This window comes from Bombus fervidus, unplaced genomic scaffold, assembly GCF_041682495.2.
Source record: "Bombus fervidus isolate BK054 unplaced genomic scaffold, iyBomFerv1 scaffold0030, whole genome shotgun sequence".
Taxonomy (NCBI): Eukaryota; Metazoa; Arthropoda; class Insecta; order Hymenoptera; family Apidae; genus Bombus; species Bombus fervidus.
The window spans coordinates 23,334-43,812 of record NW_027212593.1 but is presented as its reverse complement, the minus strand read 5'-3'; the positions used below and the strand labels follow the sequence as shown (position 1 = coordinate 43,812).

At 29.4% G+C, this 20,479-nt stretch overlaps 5 protein-coding genes across 5 annotated transcripts; all 5 read left to right on the top strand.

The window, feature by feature from the left end:
• Positions 1-453: 453 nt before the first annotated feature.
• LOC139997113 (large ribosomal subunit protein eL18-like) lies at positions 454-924 on the top strand. The gene is made up of 2 exons (XM_072021556.1): positions 454-594; positions 706-924. Exons 1-2 carry the CDS (start codon positions 454-456, stop codon positions 922-924), a joined length of 360 nt encoding a protein of 119 aa, XP_071877657.1.
• A 3,535-nt stretch (positions 925-4,459) lies between these two features.
• Positions 4,460-4,930, top strand: LOC139997115 (large ribosomal subunit protein eL18-like). Its single transcript, XM_072021558.1, has 2 exons — positions 4,460-4,600; positions 4,712-4,930. The coding sequence occupies exons 1-2, from the start codon at positions 4,460-4,462 to the stop codon at positions 4,928-4,930; spliced, it is 360 nt and encodes a 119-aa protein (XP_071877659.1).
• Positions 4,931-8,465: 3,535 nt separating this feature from the next.
• LOC139997114 (large ribosomal subunit protein eL18-like) lies at positions 8,466-8,936 on the top strand. Its single transcript, XM_072021557.1, has 2 exons — positions 8,466-8,606; positions 8,718-8,936. The coding sequence occupies exons 1-2, from the start codon at positions 8,466-8,468 to the stop codon at positions 8,934-8,936; spliced, it is 360 nt and encodes a 119-aa protein (XP_071877658.1).
• A 3,534-nt stretch (positions 8,937-12,470) lies between these two features.
• On the top strand, positions 12,471-12,941 carry LOC139997117 (large ribosomal subunit protein eL18-like). Its single transcript, XM_072021561.1, has 2 exons — positions 12,471-12,611; positions 12,723-12,941. Exons 1-2 carry the CDS (start codon positions 12,471-12,473, stop codon positions 12,939-12,941), a joined length of 360 nt encoding a protein of 119 aa, XP_071877662.1.
• Positions 12,942-16,475: 3,534 nt separating this feature from the next.
• LOC139997119 (large ribosomal subunit protein eL18-like) lies at positions 16,476-16,946 on the top strand. Its single transcript, XM_072021563.1, has 2 exons — positions 16,476-16,616; positions 16,728-16,946. Exons 1-2 carry the CDS (start codon positions 16,476-16,478, stop codon positions 16,944-16,946), a joined length of 360 nt encoding a protein of 119 aa, XP_071877664.1.
• Positions 16,947-20,479: the final 3,533 nt, after the last annotated feature.

The following is a 20,479-nucleotide window of genomic DNA, read 5'->3' as shown; positions in this document are numbered from 1 at the left end:
TAATACTATATTGTTGTCATAAACACGTGAGTTTTGAAACAGATAAATTTCTTTTGCGAACCGCACTCCGTGTCAGTGGTTTGTATTATGGTCTGATCCAATTTGAACGTTCGCTAGAAAAATTTAGTCAACTTTCCTATTCCGTGTTTTTTCTTTATGTAGAAGACGATTATATTAGCTGACACAATGCTACTCAGAAAGTTTATAAAAGTTTATATTTCTTATTAGGAAATGATACATTATTGCGTTTTAATGCAAAATTTGTATTTTTTTTTTTTTTTTTTATAATTTCGCAATGAAACTGGTAAAACATTATTGTGATTTTTTATCAAAGTATTTTTTTATACAATAAAAATATAGAAGTATATGGTTTTATTTTTGTTATAGCTTTACCGTTTCCTAGCAAGACGTACAAATTCTAAGTTTAATAAGATTGTTCTTAAGAGACTTTTTATGAGTAAAATACACCGTCCTCCCATATCTCTTGCACGTATTGTCAGGTTTATGAAGAAACCTGAACGAAGACATGCAATTGCAGTAATTGTTGGTACAGTGACAGATGATGCTAGGATTTTTGAAATTCCTAGACTTATAGTAAGCAATAGAAATAATTATCAGAATTTAATTTTGAGTTTGTATAAATAAAATGTTATTTTGTATTTGGTTGGAAAAATTATTAATGTATAATTTCATAATTTTTTATAGGTATGTGCTCTACGTGTTACTGAAAGAGCTAGAGCACGTATATTAAAAGCTGGAGGTGAAGTAATCACATTCGATAAATTAGCATTACGTACACCTACCGGAAAACAAACTGTTTTTGTGCAAGGTCGTCGGAAAGCTCGTGAAGCAGCTAAACACTTCGGACCTGCACCTGGCGTACCACATTCCCATACAAAACCATTGGTACGCTCTAAGGGTTGAAAGTTTGAAAGAGCAAGAGCTACGTAGGCGTAGCTGCGGTTATAAAAAATAAATTTTGTTTAACGGGCAGATTCGTTGAAAATACGAAAACAATAATCAGCTGATTCAGATAAGGAAATGGATGGAAAGGAGGGGAGAATAAGAGAAAAGCGAACTCTAATACTCGTATCTAAAATACATCTAGATGGCGTAATCGATGTTCAAATTTCATTTCATCTGTATTGTTAACGGTAAATGTATATGCAAAGTATGTAAATGGATGATTGCGTGTTAATCATATCTTTTGTTTTAATGGAAAAACTATTTAAGCTAAAACTACATGGCTCTACATTGATTATAAATAACAGAATTTTTCATAACATCTTTCTCAATTCTAGAATGCAAGAAAAAATATAAGTTATAAAGATTAACTTAAGAATGTTGAAAAAATTAAAAGAACTATTCTAACAAATAAATAAAATATACATTAATGTAAAACGTAAATAATTTTATTTATTATTATAGTGGTAGCACTGCACAAGTTTGTATTGTACAACCTGAAATGTTATGCTGCTAAAATATCTTAATATTATAAAATGAAATTATCATCTTTACCACGTTTTATTATCATGTTTCAAAGTGCTGATTAAATATTTAATATAACGCAACAAAATGCCATGATGTTAGTGAGGAATATAATATAAAGTTATATATTTTGTGTAACATAAGCTACCATTGAAAGAAATTATGAATATATACATATGTATGTATATTATATCAATCGATGCATTATTCTCTACGTGGAGACTGATGCATTCATTAGTGTTTTATCATAAAAATTACTTTACAAGAGCGGTGTTTTTATAAAATTCCATCACTTGGTGCTAACGCCACCTAGGAGTACAATACTATTTAAATTGAATCGGTATGTCCACAATATGCATACATAATAATTGATATTTTATTTAAGGAGTTACAATAGCAAATTTAAACTTTATATTTAATCAAGCCTATAATTTTCAAAAAATGAATAAAAATATTTTTTTCTATACATTTTATTTTATTCTATATTATCACTAATATATCACTAATATCACTAATTTTAATTAAGCTGTTGAGGTAATTACTTCAAGAAAAACTCTACACTTTTTCTTTTGTATATCCGTGACCTGGAGATCGCTGTTATGAATAGAATTTAGTGAAACAAAAAATTCGAAATAAGGAGAGGTCCATGTTATTGTGCCCTTGAATATAAATTTTGTTTTGGCTTACAAGGTCTAGAAACAGAAGAGCTAGAAGTAGATTTCTGTTGTTGTTTCTTGTAACCTTCGGCTAGAGCTACAAGGCTAATGATAATGTCCTTTTTGCTATAAATATATACTATCATAGCTTCTTCTATTGTATTGTAACACTGCAAGAGTGAGGATCTGGATCAGTATACGCTATACCTGTACTTATACCTATACCTATACTTATTTCAATATATTTTTTATTACAAATTCATCCACTCGTTCCTCTATCAGACAACCTCAATATGAGCAATTTTAGCATGTCTATATTGCGTGTTACTTCATAATTGTGTCATTATCTAGCAAATAGAAGTAAAACTTATAGACACGAACATTTTACATGGTATATAATTATGACAAAACATAAATTTGAGAGGGACAAAGATATAAATGTATACATTTTTTAATGGAACATATTTCATTTTTCACTGATTATGTAGATGAATTTAGGAAGCAAAAATTTCAGATACTTATTCTCTTTTTTTCAAAAATTATTAAACGTAAAAGTTATAAGCAATTAAAAATTAAACAATCCGAACGTTTCAGTGGTCGACATATATATTCAGAATGGAGTGGACCCTGCACAGGGATGGTAAGCACCCTTAAAAAAATCAAAATGGAAATTGGAGGAGATACGTTGAGTTACGCCATGCTAATTTTATAATTGTAAATAATTATAGATGTTGAGTAAATAATTAATGTGTATTGCTATAAATATAGGCAATGTGCGATTATATCACGAACTTAGAACGTTTTCAAGGGAAAAGTGAACCAACATGGATGTTCATACACGTAAGTTTAATATATAATTAACATAAATTTTAAAGCTACAATAGAAGCAATCCTACTAGAATGGTCGAATGGTAAAACTTATATTTGATGCTGACTGCCCACAATTATTAAAAGTATTAACAATGGAATTGCAACGAGTACAAAATAACGAGGAACATGAGTATGTAAGATACATAATTTTTAGTAAAACAAATAGCCATTAAAAATTAGCATTGTTGAAATAGAAGTTATTAAAATAAACGCACACGTGTAGGTTTTCTTTAGGTGTATCGGAAAGAAGTCCAGAAGAAATAAAACGATTAAAAATTATTGAAGAAACTAGAATAGCTAAAGAAACGGCAAAGAAGGCTCGAAAAGGTTTCGCAAGATCTCTCATAAAAAGGATACAGATATATTACTATAACGATTACCCTGCACGTACACACAAACAGATCATTATTTCTTTATTTATTTTAAATTAGTTTATTTCCACTTTCATTTGGATGAAAAATTAATATAAATTTGTACATTAAGTTGTTCACTCCATAGTTTTTACATAGTATTCATCGTGCCAATTTTCCATTGTCTAACAGCGCCCCCTTGGACATCCGTTTCCACGGGTCTATCTGATCTGTCTATAAGCTCGTCTGTTTCTTTTCCGGTGTATCAACATGGTAGGGTGGCGCAGTGGCGTTGTTATATTTATAAAATCAATAGAGTTTTGATTTATTTGTGTTAATCGATATAAATAAAATTCTTTGTTAAATTTGAAAAATATTAAAGTAAGTTAACAAAAATTATTTTCTTTACAGGGTATCGATATAAACCACAAACACGATAGGAAAGTTCGGCGCACAGAACCTAAGTCGCAAGATGTCTACTTACGACTTCTCGTCAAAGTAAGTGTTTTACATGCATTTCTAAATATATATATTTCTTATTACCTCTTTAATTTTGTACCAGTTGTATTTTGTATTTTATTTACAAACTAACGCTACTCTTGTAACTTGTGTTGAAAATTAATTGCGTATTACAATTGATGTAATACTATATTGTTGTCATAAACACGTGAGTTTTGAAACAGATAAATTTCTTTTGCGAACCGCACTCCGTGTCAGTGGTTTGTATTATGGTCTGATCCAATTTGAACGTTCGCTAGAAAAATTTAGTCAACTTTCCTATTCCGTGTTTTTTCTTTATGTAGAAGACGATTATATTAGCTGACACAATGCTACTCAGAAAGTTTATAAAAGTTTATATTTCTTATTAGGAAATGATACATTATTGCGTTTTAATGCAAAATTTGTATTTTTTTTTTTTTTTTTTTATAATTTCGCAATGAAACTGGTAAAACATTATTGTGATTTTTTATCAAAGTATTTTTTTATACAATAAAAATATAGAAGTATATGGTTTTATTTTTGTTATAGCTTTACCGTTTCCTAGCAAGACGTACAAATTCTAAGTTTAATAAGATTGTTCTTAAGAGACTTTTTATGAGTAAAATACACCGTCCTCCCATATCTCTTGCACGTATTGTCAGGTTTATGAAGAAACCTGAACGAAGACATGCAATTGCAGTAATTGTTGGTACAGTGACAGATGATGCTAGGATTTTTGAAATTCCTAGACTTATAGTAAGCAATAGAAATAATTATCAGAATTTAATTTTGAGTTTGTATAAATAAAATGTTATTTTGTATTTGGTTGGAAAAATTATTAATGTATAATTTCATAATTTTTTATAGGTATGTGCTCTACGTGTTACTGAAAGAGCTAGAGCACGTATATTAAAAGCTGGAGGTGAAGTAATCACATTCGATAAATTAGCATTACGTACACCTACCGGAAAACAAACTGTTTTTGTGCAAGGTCGTCGGAAAGCTCGTGAAGCAGCTAAACACTTCGGACCTGCACCTGGCGTACCACATTCCCATACAAAACCATTGGTACGCTCTAAGGGTTGAAAGTTTGAAAGAGCAAGAGCTACGTAGGCGTAGCTGCGGTTATAAAAAATAAATTTTGTTTAACGGGCAGATTCGTTGAAAATACGAAAACAATAATCAGCTGATTCAGATAAGGAAATGGATGGAAAGGAGGGGAGAATAAGAGAAAAGCGAACTCTAATACTCGTATCTAAAATACATCTAGATGGCGTAATCGATGTTCAAATTTCATTTCATCTGTATTGTTAACGGTAAATGTATATGCAAAGTATGTAAATGGATGATTGCGTGTTAATCATATCTTTTGTTTTAATGGAAAAACTATTTAAGCTAAAACTACATGGCTCTACATTGATTATAAATAACAGAATTTTTCATAACATCTTTCTCAATTCTAGAATGCAAGAAAAAATATAAGTTATAAAGATTAACTTAAGAATGTTGAAAAAATTAAAAGAACTATTCTAACAAATAAATAAAATATACATTAATGTAAAACGTAAATAATTTTATTTATTATTATAGTGGTAGCACTGCACAAGTTTGTATTGTACAACCTGAAATGTTATGCTGCTAAAATATCTTAATATTATAAAATGAAATTATCATCTTTACCACGTTTTATTATCATGTTTCAAAGTGCTGATTAAATATTTAATATAACGCAACAAAATGCCATGATGTTAGTGAGGAATATAATATAAAGTTATATATTTTGTGTAACATAAGCTACCATTGAAAGAAATTATGAATATATACATATGTATGTATATTATATCAATCGATGCATTATTCTCTACGTGGAGACTGATGCATTCATTAGTGTTTTATCATAAAAATTACTTTACAAGAGCGGTGTTTTTATAAAATTCCATCACTTGGTGCTAACGCCACCTAGGAGTACAATACTATTTAAATTGAATCGGTATGTCCACAATATGCATACATAATAATTGATATTTTATTTAAGGAGTTACAATAGCAAATTTAAACTTTATATTTAATCAAGCCTATAATTTTCAAAAAATGAATAAAAATATTTTTTTCTATACATTTTATTTTATTCTATATTATCACTAATATATCACTAATATCACTAATTTTAATTAAGCTGTTGAGGTAATTACTTCAAGAAAAACTCTACACTTCTTCTTTTGTATATCCGTGACCTGGAGATCGCTGTTATGAATAGAATTTAGTGAAACAAAAAATTCGAAATAAGGAGAGGTCCATGTTATTGTGCCCTTGAATATAAATTTTGTTTTGGCTTACAAGGTCTAGAAACAGAAGAGCTAGAAGTAGATTTCTGTTGTTGTTTCTTGTAACCTTCGGCTAGAGCTACAAGGCTAATGATAATGTCCTTTTTGCTATAAATATATACTATCATAGCTTCTTCTATTGTATTGTAACACTGCAAGAGTGAGGATCTGGATCAGTATACGCTATACCTGTACTTATACCTATACCTATACTTATTTCAATATATTTTCTATTACAAATTCATCCACTCGTTCCTCTATCAGACAACCTCAATATGAGCAATTTTAGCATGTCTATATTGCGTGTTACTTCATAATTGTGTCATTATCTAGCAAATAGAAGTAAAACTTATAGACACGAACATTTTACATGGTATATAATTATGACAAAACATAAATTTGAGAGGGACAAAGATATAAATGTATACATTTTTTAATGGAACATATTTCATTTTTCACTGATTATGTAGATGAATTTAGGAAGCAAAAATTTCAGATACTTATTCTCTTTTTTTCAAAAATTATTAAACGTAAAAGTTATAAGCAATTAAAAATTAAACAATCCGAACGTTTCAGTGGTCGACATATATATTCAGAATGGAGTGGACCCTGCACAGGGATGGTAAGCACCCTTAAAAAAATCAAAATGGAAATTGGAGGAGATACGTTGAGTTACGCCATGCTAATTTTATAATTGTAAATAATTATAGATGTTGAGTAAATAATTAATGTGTATTGCTATAAATATAGGCAATGTGCGATTATATCACGAACTTAGAACGTTTTCAAGGGAAAAGTGAACCAACATGGATGTTCATACACGTAAGTTTAATATATAATTAACATAAATTTTAAAGCTACAATAGAAGCAATCCTACTAGAATGGTCGAATGGTAAAACTTATATTTGATGCTGACTGCCCACAATTATTAAAAGTATTAACAATGGAATTGCAACGAGTACAAAATAACGAGGAACATGAGTATGTAAGATACATAATTTTTAGTAAAACAAATAGCCATTAAAAATTAGCATTGTTGAAATAGAAGTTATTAAAATAAACGCACACGTGTAGGTTTTCTTTAGGTGTATCGGAAAGAAGTCCAGAAGAAATAAAACGATTAAAAATTATTGAAGAAACTAGAATAGCTAAAGAAACGGCAAAGAAGGCTCGAAAAGGTTTCGCAAGATCTCTCATAAAAAGGATACAGATATATTACTATAACGATTACCCTGCACGTACACACAAACAGATCATTATTTCTTTATTTATTTTAAATTAGTTTATTTCCACTTTCATTTGGATGAAAAATTAATATAAATTTGTACATTAAGTTGTTCACTCCATAGTTTTTACATAGTATTCATCGTGCCAATTTTCCATTGTCTAACAGCGCCCCCTTGGACATCCGTTTCCACGGGTCTATCTGATCTGTCTATAAGCTCGTCTGTTTCTTTTCCGGTGTATCAACATGGTAGGGTGGCGCAGTGGCGTTGTTATATTTATAAAATCAATAGAGTTTTGATTTATTTGTGTTAATCGATATAAATAAAATTCTTTGTTAAATTTGAAAAATATTAAAGTAAGTTAACAAAAATTATTTTCTTTACAGGGTATCGATATAAACCACAAACACGATAGGAAAGTTCGGCGCACAGAACCTAAGTCGCAAGATGTCTACTTACGACTTCTCGTCAAAGTAAGTGTTTTACATGCATTTCTAAATATATATATTTCTTATTACCTCTTTAATTTTGTACCAGTTGTATTTTGTATTTTATTTACAAACTAACGCTACTCTTGTAACTTGTGTTGAAAATTAATTGCGTATTACAATTGATGTAATACTATATTGTTGTCATAAACACGTGAGTTTTGAAACAGATAAATTTCTTTTGCGAACCGCACTCCGTGTCAGTGGTTTGTATTATGGTCTGATCCAATTTGAACGTTCGCTAGAAAAATTTAGTCAACTTTCCTATTCCGTGTTTTTTCTTTATGTAGAAGACGATTATATTAGCTGACACAATGCTACTCAGAAAGTTTATAAAAGTTTATATTTCTTATTAGGAAATGATACATTATTGCGTTTTAATGCAAAATTTGTATTTTTTTTTTTTTTTTTTTATAATTTCGCAATGAAACTGGTAAAACATTATTGTGATTTTTTATCAAAGTATTTTTTTATACAATAAAAATATAGAAGTATATGGTTTTATTTTTGTTATAGCTTTACCGTTTCCTAGCAAGACGTACAAATTCTAAGTTTAATAAGATTGTTCTTAAGAGACTTTTTATGAGTAAAATACACCGTCCTCCCATATCTCTTGCACGTATTGTCAGGTTTATGAAGAAACCTGAACGAAGACATGCAATTGCAGTAATTGTTGGTACAGTGACAGATGATGCTAGGATTTTTGAAATTCCTAGACTTATAGTAAGCAATAGAAATAATTATCAGAATTTAATTTTGAGTTTGTATAAATAAAATGTTATTTTGTATTTGGTTGGAAAAATTATTAATGTATAATTTCATAATTTTTTATAGGTATGTGCTCTACGTGTTACTGAAAGAGCTAGAGCACGTATATTAAAAGCTGGAGGTGAAGTAATCACATTCGATAAATTAGCATTACGTACACCTACCGGAAAACAAACTGTTTTTGTGCAAGGTCGTCGGAAAGCTCGTGAAGCAGCTAAACACTTCGGACCTGCACCTGGCGTACCACATTCCCATACAAAACCATTGGTACGCTCTAAGGGTTGAAAGTTTGAAAGAGCAAGAGCTACGTAGGCGTAGCTGCGGTTATAAAAAATAAATTTTGTTTAACGGGCAGATTCGTTGAAAATACGAAAACAATAATCAGCTGATTCAGATAAGGAAATGGATGGAAAGGAGGGGAGAATAAGAGAAAAGCGAACTCTAATACTCGTATCTAAAATACATCTAGATGGCGTAATCGATGTTCAAATTTCATTTCATCTGTATTGTTAACGGTAAATGTATATGCAAAGTATGTAAATGGATGATTGCGTGTTAATCATATCTTTTGTTTTAATGGAAAAACTATTTAAGCTAAAACTACATGGCTCTACATTGATTATAAATAACAGAATTTTTCATAACATCTTTCTCAATTCTAGAATGCAAGAAAAAATATAAGTTATAAAGATTAACTTAAGAATGTTGAAAAAATTAAAAGAACTATTCTAACAAATAAATAAAATATACATTAATGTAAAACGTAAATAATTTTATTTATTATTATAGTGGTAGCACTGCACAAGTTTGTATTGTACAACCTGAAATGTTATGCTGCTAAAATATCTTAATATTATAAAATGAAATTATCATCTTTACCACGTTTTATTATCATGTTTCAAAGTGCTGATTAAATATTTAATATAACGCAACAAAATGCCATGATGTTAGTGAGGAATATAATATAAAGTTATATATTTTGTGTAACATAAGCTACCATTGAAAGAAATTATGAATATATACATATGTATGTATATTATATCAATCGATGCATTATTCTCTACGTGGAGACTGATGCATTCATTAGTGTTTTATCATAAAAATTACTTTACAAGAGCGGTGTTTTTATAAAATTCCATCACTTGGTGCTAACGCCACCTAGGAGTACAATACTATTTAAATTGAATCGGTATGTCCACAATATGCATACATAATAATTGATATTTTATTTAAGGAGTTACAATAGCAAATTTAAACTTTATATTTAATCAAGCCTATAATTTTCAAAAAATGAATAAAAATATTTTTTTCTATACATTTTATTTTATTCTATATTATCACTAATATATCACTAATATCACTAATTTTAATTAAGCTGTTGAGGTAATTACTTCAAGAAAAACTCTACACTTCTTCTTTTGTATATCCGTGACCTGGAGATCGCTGTTATGAATAGAATTTAGTGAAACAAAAAATTCGAAATAAGGAGAGGTCCATGTTATTGTGCCCTTGAATATAAATTTTGTTTTGGCTTACAAGGTCTAGAAACAGAAGAGCTAGAAGTAGATTTCTGTTGTTGTTTCTTGTAACCTTCGGCTAGAGCTACAAGGCTAATGATAATGTCCTTTTTGCTATAAATATATACTATCATAGCTTCTTCTATTGTATTGTAACACTGCAAGAGTGAGGATCTGGATCAGTATACGCTATACCTGTACTTATACCTATACCTATACTTATTTCAATATATTTTCTATTACAAATTCATCCACTCGTTCCTCTATCAGACAACCTCAATATGAGCAATTTTAGCATGTCTATATTGCGTGTTACTTCATAATTGTGTCATTATCTAGCAAATAGAAGTAAAACTTATAGACACGAACATTTTACATGGTATATAATTATGACAAAACATAAATTTGAGAGGGACAAAGATATAAATGTATACATTTTTTAATGGAACATATTTCATTTTTCACTGATTATGTAGATGAATTTAGGAAGCAAAAATTTCAGATACTTATTCTCTTTTTTTCAAAAATTATTAAACGTAAAAGTTATAAGCAATTAAAAATTAAACAATCCGAACGTTTCAGTGGTCGACATATATATTCAGAATGGAGTGGACCCTGCACAGGGATGGTAAGCACCCTTAAAAAAATCAAAATGGAAATTGGAGGAGATACGTTGAGTTACGCCATGCTAATTTTATAATTGTAAATAATTATAGATGTTGAGTAAATAATTAATGTGTATTGCTATAAATATAGGCAATGTGCGATTATATCACGAACTTAGAACGTTTTCAAGGGAAAAGTGAACCAACATGGATGTTCATACACGTAAGTTTAATATATAATTAACATAAATTTTAAAGCTACAATAGAAGCAATCCTACTAGAATGGTCGAATGGTAAAACTTATATTTGATGCTGACTGCCCACAATTATTAAAAGTATTAACAATGGAATTGCAACGAGTACAAAATAACGAGGAACATGAGTATGTAAGATACATAATTTTTAGTAAAACAAATAGCCATTAAAAATTAGCATTGTTGAAATAGAAGTTATTAAAATAAACGCACACGTGTAGGTTTTCTTTAGGTGTATCGGAAAGAAGTCCAGAAGAAATAAAACGATTAAAAATTATTGAAGAAACTAGAATAGCTAAAGAAACGGCAAAGAAGGCTCGAAAAGGTTTCGCAAGATCTCTCATAAAAAGGATACAGATATATTACTATAACGATTACCCTGCACGTACACACAAACAGATCATTATTTCTTTATTTATTTTAAATTAGTTTATTTCCACTTTCATTTGGATGAAAAATTAATATAAATTTGTACATTAAGTTGTTCACTCCATAGTTTTTACATAGTATTCATCGTGCCAATTTTCCATTGTCTAACAGCGCCCCCTTGGACATCCGTTTCCACGGGTCTATCTGATCTGTCTATAAGCTCGTCTGTTTCTTTTCCGGTGTATCAACATGGTAGGGTGGCGCAGTGGCGTTGTTATATTTATAAAATCAATAGAGTTTTGATTTATTTGTGTTAATCGATATAAATAAAATTCTTTGTTAAATTTGAAAAATATTAAAGTAAGTTAACAAAAATTATTTTCTTTACAGGGTATCGATATAAACCACAAACACGATAGGAAAGTTCGGCGCACAGAACCTAAGTCGCAAGATGTCTACTTACGACTTCTCGTCAAAGTAAGTGTTTTACATGCATTTCTAAATATATATATTTCTTATTACCTCTTTAATTTTGTACCAGTTGTATTTTGTATTTTATTTACAAACTAACGCTACTCTTGTAACTTGTGTTGAAAATTAATTGCGTATTACAATTGATGTAATACTATATTGTTGTCATAAACACGTGAGTTTTGAAACAGATAAATTTCTTTTGCGAACCGCACTCCGTGTCAGTGGTTTGTATTATGGTCTGATCCAATTTGAACGTTCGCTAGAAAAATTTAGTCAACTTTCCTATTCCGTGTTTTTTCTTTATGTAGAAGACGATTATATTAGCTGACACAATGCTACTCAGAAAGTTTATAAAAGTTTATATTTCTTATTAGGAAATGATACATTATTGCGTTTTAATGCAAAATTTGTATTTTTTTTTTTTTTTTTTATAATTTCGCAATGAAACTGGTAAAACATTATTGTGATTTTTTATCAAAGTATTTTTTTATACAATAAAAATATAGAAGTATATGGTTTTATTTTTGTTATAGCTTTACCGTTTCCTAGCAAGACGTACAAATTCTAAGTTTAATAAGATTGTTCTTAAGAGACTTTTTATGAGTAAAATACACCGTCCTCCCATATCTCTTGCACGTATTGTCAGGTTTATGAAGAAACCTGAACGAAGACATGCAATTGCAGTAATTGTTGGTACAGTGACAGATGATGCTAGGATTTTTGAAATTCCTAGACTTATAGTAAGCAATAGAAATAATTATCAGAATTTAATTTTGAGTTTGTATAAATAAAATGTTATTTTGTATTTGGTTGGAAAAATTATTAATGTATAATTTCATAATTTTTTATAGGTATGTGCTCTACGTGTTACTGAAAGAGCTAGAGCACGTATATTAAAAGCTGGAGGTGAAGTAATCACATTCGATAAATTAGCATTACGTACACCTACCGGAAAACAAACTGTTTTTGTGCAAGGTCGTCGGAAAGCTCGTGAAGCAGCTAAACACTTCGGACCTGCACCTGGCGTACCACATTCCCATACAAAACCATTGGTACGCTCTAAGGGTTGAAAGTTTGAAAGAGCAAGAGCTACGTAGGCGTAGCTGCGGTTATAAAAAATAAATTTTGTTTAACGGGCAGATTCGTTGAAAATACGAAAACAATAATCAGCTGATTCAGATAAGGAAATGGATGGAAAGGAGGGGAGAATAAGAGAAAAGCGAACTCTAATACTCGTATCTAAAATACATCTAGATGGCGTAATCGATGTTCAAATTTCATTTCATCTGTATTGTTAACGGTAAATGTATATGCAAAGTATGTAAATGGATGATTGCGTGTTAATCATATCTTTTGTTTTAATGGAAAAACTATTTAAGCTAAAACTACATGGCTCTACATTGATTATAAATAACAGAATTTTTCATAACATCTTTCTCAATTCTAGAATGCAAGAAAAAATATAAGTTATAAAGATTAACTTAAGAATGTTGAAAAAATTAAAAGAACTATTCTAACAAATAAATAAAATATACATTAATGTAAAACGTAAATAATTTTATTTATTATTATAGTGGTAGCACTGCACAAGTTTGTATTGTACAACCTGAAATGTTATGCTGCTAAAATATCTTAATATTATAAAATGAAATTATCATCTTTACCACGTTTTATTATCATGTTTCAAAGTGCTGATTAAATATTTAATATAACGCAACAAAATGCCATGATGTTAGTGAGGAATATAATATAAAGTTATATATTTTGTGTAACATAAGCTACCATTGAAAGAAATTATGAATATATACATATGTATGTATATTATATCAATCGATGCATTATTCTCTACGTGGAGACTGATGCATTCATTAGTGTTTTATCATAAAAATTACTTTACAAGAGCGGTGTTTTTATAAAATTCCATCACTTGGTGCTAACGCCACCTAGGAGTACAATACTATTTAAATTGAATCGGTATGTCCACAATATGCATACATAATAATTGATATTTTATTTAAGGAGTTACAATAGCAAATTTAAACTTTATATTTAATCAAGCCTATAATTTTCAAAAAATGAATAAAAATATTTTTTTCTATACATTTTATTTTATTCTATATTATCACTAATATATCACTAATATCACTAATTTTAATTAAGCTGTTGAGGTAATTACTTCAAGAAAAACTCTACACTTCTTCTTTTGTATATCCGTGACCTGGAGATCGCTGTTATGAATAGAATTTAGTGAAACAAAAAATTCGAAATAAGGAGAGGTCCATGTTATTGTGCCCTTGAATATAAATTTTGTTTTGGCTTACAAGGTCTAGAAACAGAAGAGCTAGAAGTAGATTTCTGTTGTTGTTTCTTGTAACCTTCGGCTAGAGCTACAAGGCTAATGATAATGTCCTTTTTGCTATAAATATATACTATCATAGCTTCTTCTATTGTATTGTAACACTGCAAGAGTGAGGATCTGGATCAGTATACGCTATACCTGTACTTATACCTATACCTATACTTATTTCAATATATTTTCTATTACAAATTCATCCACTCGTTCCTCTATCAGACAACCTCAATATGAGCAATTTTAGCATGTCTATATTGCGTGTTACTTCATAATTGTGTCATTATCTAGCAAATAGAAGTAAAACTTATAGACACGAACATTTTACATGGTATATAATTATGACAAAACATAAATTTGAGAGGGACAAAGATATAAATGTATACATTTTTTAATGGAACATATTTCATTTTTCACTGATTATGTAGATGAATTTAGGAAGCAAAAATTTCAGATACGTATTCTCTTTTTTTCAAAAATTATTAAACGTAAAAGTTATAAGCAATTAAAAATTAAACAATCCGAACGTTTCAGTGGTCGACATATATATTCAGAATGGAGTGGACCCTGCACAGGGATGGTAAGCACCCTTAAAAAAATCAAAATGGAAATTGGAGGAGATACGTTGAGTTACGCCATGCTAATTTTATAATTGTAAATAATTATAGATGTTGAGTAAATAATTAATGTGTATTGCTATAAATATAGGCAATGTGCGATTATATCACGAACTTAGAACGTTTTCAAGGGAAAAGTGAACCAACATGGATGTTCATACACGTAAGTTTAATATATAATTAACATAAATTTTAAAGCTACAATAGAAGCAATCCTACTAGAATGGTCGAATGGTAAAACTTATATTTGATGCTGACTGCCCACAATTATTAAAAGTATTAACAATGGAATTGCAACGAGTACAAAATAACGAGGAACATGAGTATGTAAGATACATAATTTTTAGTAAAACAAATAGCCATTAAAAATTAGCATTGTTGAAATAGAAGTTATTAAAATAAACGCACACGTGTAGGTTTTCTTTAGGTGTATCGGAAAGAAGTCCAGAAGAAATAAAACGATTAAAAATTATTGAAGAAACTAGAATAGCTAAAGAAACGGCAAAGAAGGCTCGAAAAGGTTTCGCAAGATCTCTCATAAAAAGGATACAGATATATTACTATAACGATTACCCTGCACGTACACACAAACAGATCATTATTTCTTTATTTATTTTAAATTAGTTTATTTCCACTTTCATTTGGATGAAAAATTAATATAAATTTGTACATTAAGTTGTTCACTCCATAGTTTTTACATAGTATTCATCGTGCCAATTTTCCATTGTCTAACAGCGCCCCCTTGGACATCCGTTTCCACGGGTCTATCTGATCTGTCTATAAGCTCGTCTGTTTCTTTTCCGGTGTATCAACATGGTAGGGTGGCGCAGTGGCGTTGTTATATTTATAAAATCAATAGAGTTTTGATTTATTTGTGTTAATCGATATAAATAAAATTCTTTGTTAAATTTGAAAAATATTAAAGTAAGTTAACAAAAATTATTTTCTTTACAGGGTATCGATATAAACCACAAACACGATAGGAAAGTTCGGCGCACAGAACCTAAGTCGCAAGATGTCTACTTACGACTTCTCGTCAAAGTAAGTGTTTTACATGCATTTCTAAATATATATATTTCTTATTACCTCTTTAATTTTGTACCAGTTGTATTTTGTATTTTATTTACAAACTAACGCTACTCTTGTAACTTGTGTTGAAAATTAATTGCGTATTACAATTGATGTAATACTATATTGTTGTCATAAACACGTGAGTTTTGAAACAGATAAATTTCTTTTGCGAACCGCACTCCGTGTCAGTGGTTTGTATTATGGTCTGATCCAATTTGAACGTTCGCTAGAAAAATTTAGTCAACTTTCCTATTCCGTGTTTTTTCTTTATGTAGAAGACGATTATATTAGCTGACACAATGCTACTCAGAAAGTTTATAAAAGTTTATATTTCTTATTAGGAAATGATACATTATTGCGTTTTAATGCAAAATTTGTATTTTTTTTTTTTTTTTTTATAATTTCGCAATGAAACTGGTAAAACATTATTGTGATTTTTTATCAAAGTATTTTTTTATACAATAAAAATATAGAAGTATATGGTTTTATTTTTGTTATAGCTTTACCGTTTCCTAGCAAGACGTACAAATTCTAAGTTTAATAAGATTGTTCTTAAGAGACTTTTTATGAGTAAAATACACCGTCCTCCCATATCTCTTGCACGTATTGTCAGGTTTATGAAGAAACCTGAACGAAGACATGCAATTGCAGTAATTGTTGGTACAGTGACAGATGATGCTAGGATTTTTGAAATTCCTAGACTTATAGTAAGCAATAGAAATAATTATCAGAATTTAATTTTGAGTTTGTATAAATAAAATGTTATTTTGTATTTGGTTGGAAAAATTATTAATGTATAATTTCATAATTTTTTATAGGTATGTGCTCTACGTGTTACTGAAAGAGCTAGAGCACGTATATTAAAAGCTGGAGGTGAAGTAATCACATTCGATAAATTAGCATTACGTACACCTACCGGAAAACAAACTGTTTTTGTGCAAGGTCGTCGGAAAGCTCGTGAAGCAGCTAAACACTTCGGACCTGCACCTGGCGTACCACATTCCCATACAAAACCATTGGTACGCTCTAAGGGTTGAAAGTTTGAAAGAGCAAGAGCTACGTAGGCGTAGCTGCGGTTATAAAAAATAAATTTTGTTTAACGGGCAGATTCGTTGAAAATACGAAAACAATAATCAGCTGATTCAGATAAGGAAATGGATGGAAAGGAGGGGAGAATAAGAGAAAAGCGAACTCTAATACTCGTATCTAAAATACATCTAGATGGCGTAATCGATGTTCAAATTTCATTTCATCTGTATTGTTAACGGTAAATGTATATGCAAAGTATGTAAATGGATGATTGCGTGTTAATCATATCTTTTGTTTTAATGGAAAAACTATTTAAGCTAAAACTACATGGCTCTACATTGATTATAAATAACAGAATTTTTCATAACATCTTTCTCAATTCTAGAATGCAAGAAAAAATATAAGTTATAAAGATTAACTTAAGAATGTTGAAAAAATTAAAAGAACTATTCTAACAAATAAATAAAATATACATTAATGTAAAACGTAAATAATTTTATTTATTATTATAGTGGTAGCACTGCACAAGTTTGTATTGTACAACCTGAAATGTTATGCTGCTAAAATATCTTAATATTATAAAATGAAATTATCATCTTTACCACGTTTTATTATCATGTTTCAAAGTGCTGATTAAATATTTAATATAACGCAACAAAATGCCATGATGTTAGTGAGGAATATAATATAAAGTTATATATTTTGTGTAACATAAGCTACCATTGAAAGAAATTATGAATATATACATATGTATGTATATTATATCAATCGATGCATTATTCTCTACGTGGAGACTGATGCATTCATTAGTGTTTTATCATAAAAATTACTTTACAAGAGCGGTGTTTTTATAAAATTCCATCACTTGGTGCTAACGCCACCTAGGAGTACAATACTATTTAAATTGAATCGGTATGTCCACAATATGCATACATAATAATTGATATTTTATTTAAGGAGTTACAATAGCAAATTTAAACTTTATATTTAATCAAGCCTATAATTTTCAAAAAATGAATAAAAATATTTTTTTCTATACATTTTATTTTATTCTATATTATCACTAATATATCACTAATATCACTAATTTTAATTAAGCTGTTGAGGTAATTACTTCAAGAAAAACTCTACACTTCTTCTTTTGTATATCCGTGACCTGGAGATCGCTGTTATGAATAGAATTTAGTGAAACAAAAAATTCGAAATAAGGAGAGGTCCATGTTATTGTGCCCTTGAATATAAATTTTGTTTTGGCTTACAAGGTCTAGAAACAGAAGAGCTAGAAGTAGATTTCTGTTGTTGTTTCTTGTAACCTTCGGCTAGAGCTACAAGGCTAATGATAATGTCCTTTTTGCTATAAATATATACTATCATAGCTTCTTCTATTGTATTGTAACACTGCAAGAGTGAGGATCTGGATCAGTATACGCTATACCTGTACTTATACCTATACCTATACTTATTTCAATATATTTTCTATTACAAATTCATCCACTCGTTCCTCTATCAGACAACCTCAATATGAGCAATTTTAGCATGTCTATATTGCGTGTTACTTCATAATTGTGTCATTATCTAGCAAATAGAAGTAAAACTTATAGACACGAACATTTTACATGGTATATAATTATGACAAAACATAAATTTGAGAGGGACAAAGATATAAATGTATACATTTTTTAATGGAACATATTTCATTTTTCACTGATTATGTAGATGAATTTAGGAAGCAAAAATTTCAGATACGTATTCTCTTTTTTTCAAAAATTATTAAACGTAAAAGTTATAAGCAATTAAAAATTAAACAATCCGAACGTTTCAGTGGTCGACATATATATTCAGAATGGAGTGGACCCTGCACAGGGATGGTAAGCACCCATAAAAAAATCAAAATGGAAATTGGAGGAGATACGTTGAGTTACGCCATGCTAATTTTATAATTGTAAATAATTATAGATGTTGAGTAAATAATTAATGTGTATTGCTATAAATATAGGCAATGTGCGATTATATCACGAACTTAGAACGTTTTCAAGGGAAAAGTGAACCAACATGGATGTTCATACACGTAAGTTTAATATATAATTAACATAAATTTTAAAGCTACAATAGAAGCAATCCTACTAGAATGGTCGAATGGTAAATCTTATATTTGATGCTGACTGCCCACAATTATTAAAAGTATTAACAATGGAATTGCAACGAGTACAAAATAACGAGGAACATGAGTATGTAAGATACATAATTTTTAGTAAAACAAATAGCCATTAAAAATTAGCATTGTTGAAATAGAAGTTATTAAAATAAACGCACACGTGTAGGTTTTCTTTAGGTGTATCGGAAAGAAGTCCAGAAGAAATAAAACGATTAAAAATTATTGAAGAAACTAGAATAGCTAAAGAAACGGCAAAGAAGGCTCGAAAAGGTTTCGCAAAATCTCTCATAAAAAGGATACAGATATATTACTATAACGATTACCCTGCACGTACACACAAACAGATCATTATTTCTTTATTTATTTTAAATTAGTTTATTTCCACTTTCATTTGGATGAAAAATTAATATAAATTTGTACATTAAGTTGTTCACTCCATAGTTTTTACATAGTATTCATCGTGCCAATTTTCCATTGTCTAACAGCGCCCCCTTGGACATCCGTTTCCACGGGTCTATCTGATCTGTCTATAAGCTCGTCTGTTTCTTTTCCGGTGTATCAACATGGTAGGGTGGCGCAGTGGCGTTGTTATATTTATAAAATCAATAGAGTTTTGATTTATTTGTGTTAATCGATATAAATAAAATTCTTTGTTAAATTTGAAAAATATTAAAGTAAGTTAACAAAAATTATTTTCTTTACAGGGTATCGATATAAACCACAAACACGATAGGAAAGTTCGGCGCACAGAACCTAAGTCGCAAGATGTCTACTTACGACTTCTCGTCAAAGTAAGTGTTTTACATGCATTTCTAAATATATATATTTCTTATTACCTCTTTAATTTTGTACCAGTTGTATTTTGTATTTTATTTACAAACTAACGCTACTCTTGTAACTTGTGTTGAAAATTAATTGCGTATTACAATTGATGTAATACTATATTGTTGTCATAAACACGTGAGTTTTGAAACAGATAAATTTCTTTTGCGAACCGCACTCCGTGTCAGTGGTTTGTATTATGGTCTGATCCAATTTGAACGTTCGCTAGAAAAATTTAGTCAACTTTCCTATTCCGTGTTTTTTCTTTATGTAGAAGACGATTATATTAGCTGACACAATGCTACTCAGAAAGTTTATAAAAGTTTATATTTCTTATTAGGAAATGATACATTATTGCGTTTTAATGCAAAATTTGTATTTTTTTTTTTTTTTTTTTATAATTTCGCAATGAAACTGGTAAAACATTATTGTGATTTTTTATCAAAGTATTTTTTTATACAATAAAAATATAGAAGTATATGGTTTTATTTTTGTTATAGCTTTACCGTTTCCTAGCAAGACGTACAAATTCTAAGTTTAATAAGATTGTTCTTAAGAGACTTT

What these genes read in the sequence shown, in the direction of transcription:
- LOC139997113 (XM_072021556.1), top strand. Translation starts at nt 454, where the DNA reads ATGAGTAAAATACACCGTCCTCCCATATCTCTTGCACGTATTGTCAGG. An exon ending in TTGAAATTCCTAGACTTATA is followed by an intron (nt 595 to 705) that starts GTAAGCAATAGA and finishes AATTTTTTATAG; the next exon opens with GTATGTGCTCTACGTGTTAC.
- LOC139997114 (XM_072021557.1), top strand. Translation starts at nt 8,466, where the DNA reads ATGAGTAAAATACACCGTCCTCCCATATCTCTTGCACGTATTGTCAGG. An exon ending in TTGAAATTCCTAGACTTATA is followed by an intron (nt 8,607 to 8,717) that starts GTAAGCAATAGA and finishes AATTTTTTATAG; the next exon opens with GTATGTGCTCTACGTGTTAC.
- LOC139997119 (XM_072021563.1), top strand. Translation starts at nt 16,476, where the DNA reads ATGAGTAAAATACACCGTCCTCCCATATCTCTTGCACGTATTGTCAGG. An exon ending in TTGAAATTCCTAGACTTATA is followed by an intron (nt 16,617 to 16,727) that starts GTAAGCAATAGA and finishes AATTTTTTATAG; the next exon opens with GTATGTGCTCTACGTGTTAC.
- LOC139997115 (XM_072021558.1), top strand. Translation starts at nt 4,460, where the DNA reads ATGAGTAAAATACACCGTCCTCCCATATCTCTTGCACGTATTGTCAGG. An exon ending in TTGAAATTCCTAGACTTATA is followed by an intron (nt 4,601 to 4,711) that starts GTAAGCAATAGA and finishes AATTTTTTATAG; the next exon opens with GTATGTGCTCTACGTGTTAC.
- LOC139997117 (XM_072021561.1), top strand. Translation starts at nt 12,471, where the DNA reads ATGAGTAAAATACACCGTCCTCCCATATCTCTTGCACGTATTGTCAGG. An exon ending in TTGAAATTCCTAGACTTATA is followed by an intron (nt 12,612 to 12,722) that starts GTAAGCAATAGA and finishes AATTTTTTATAG; the next exon opens with GTATGTGCTCTACGTGTTAC.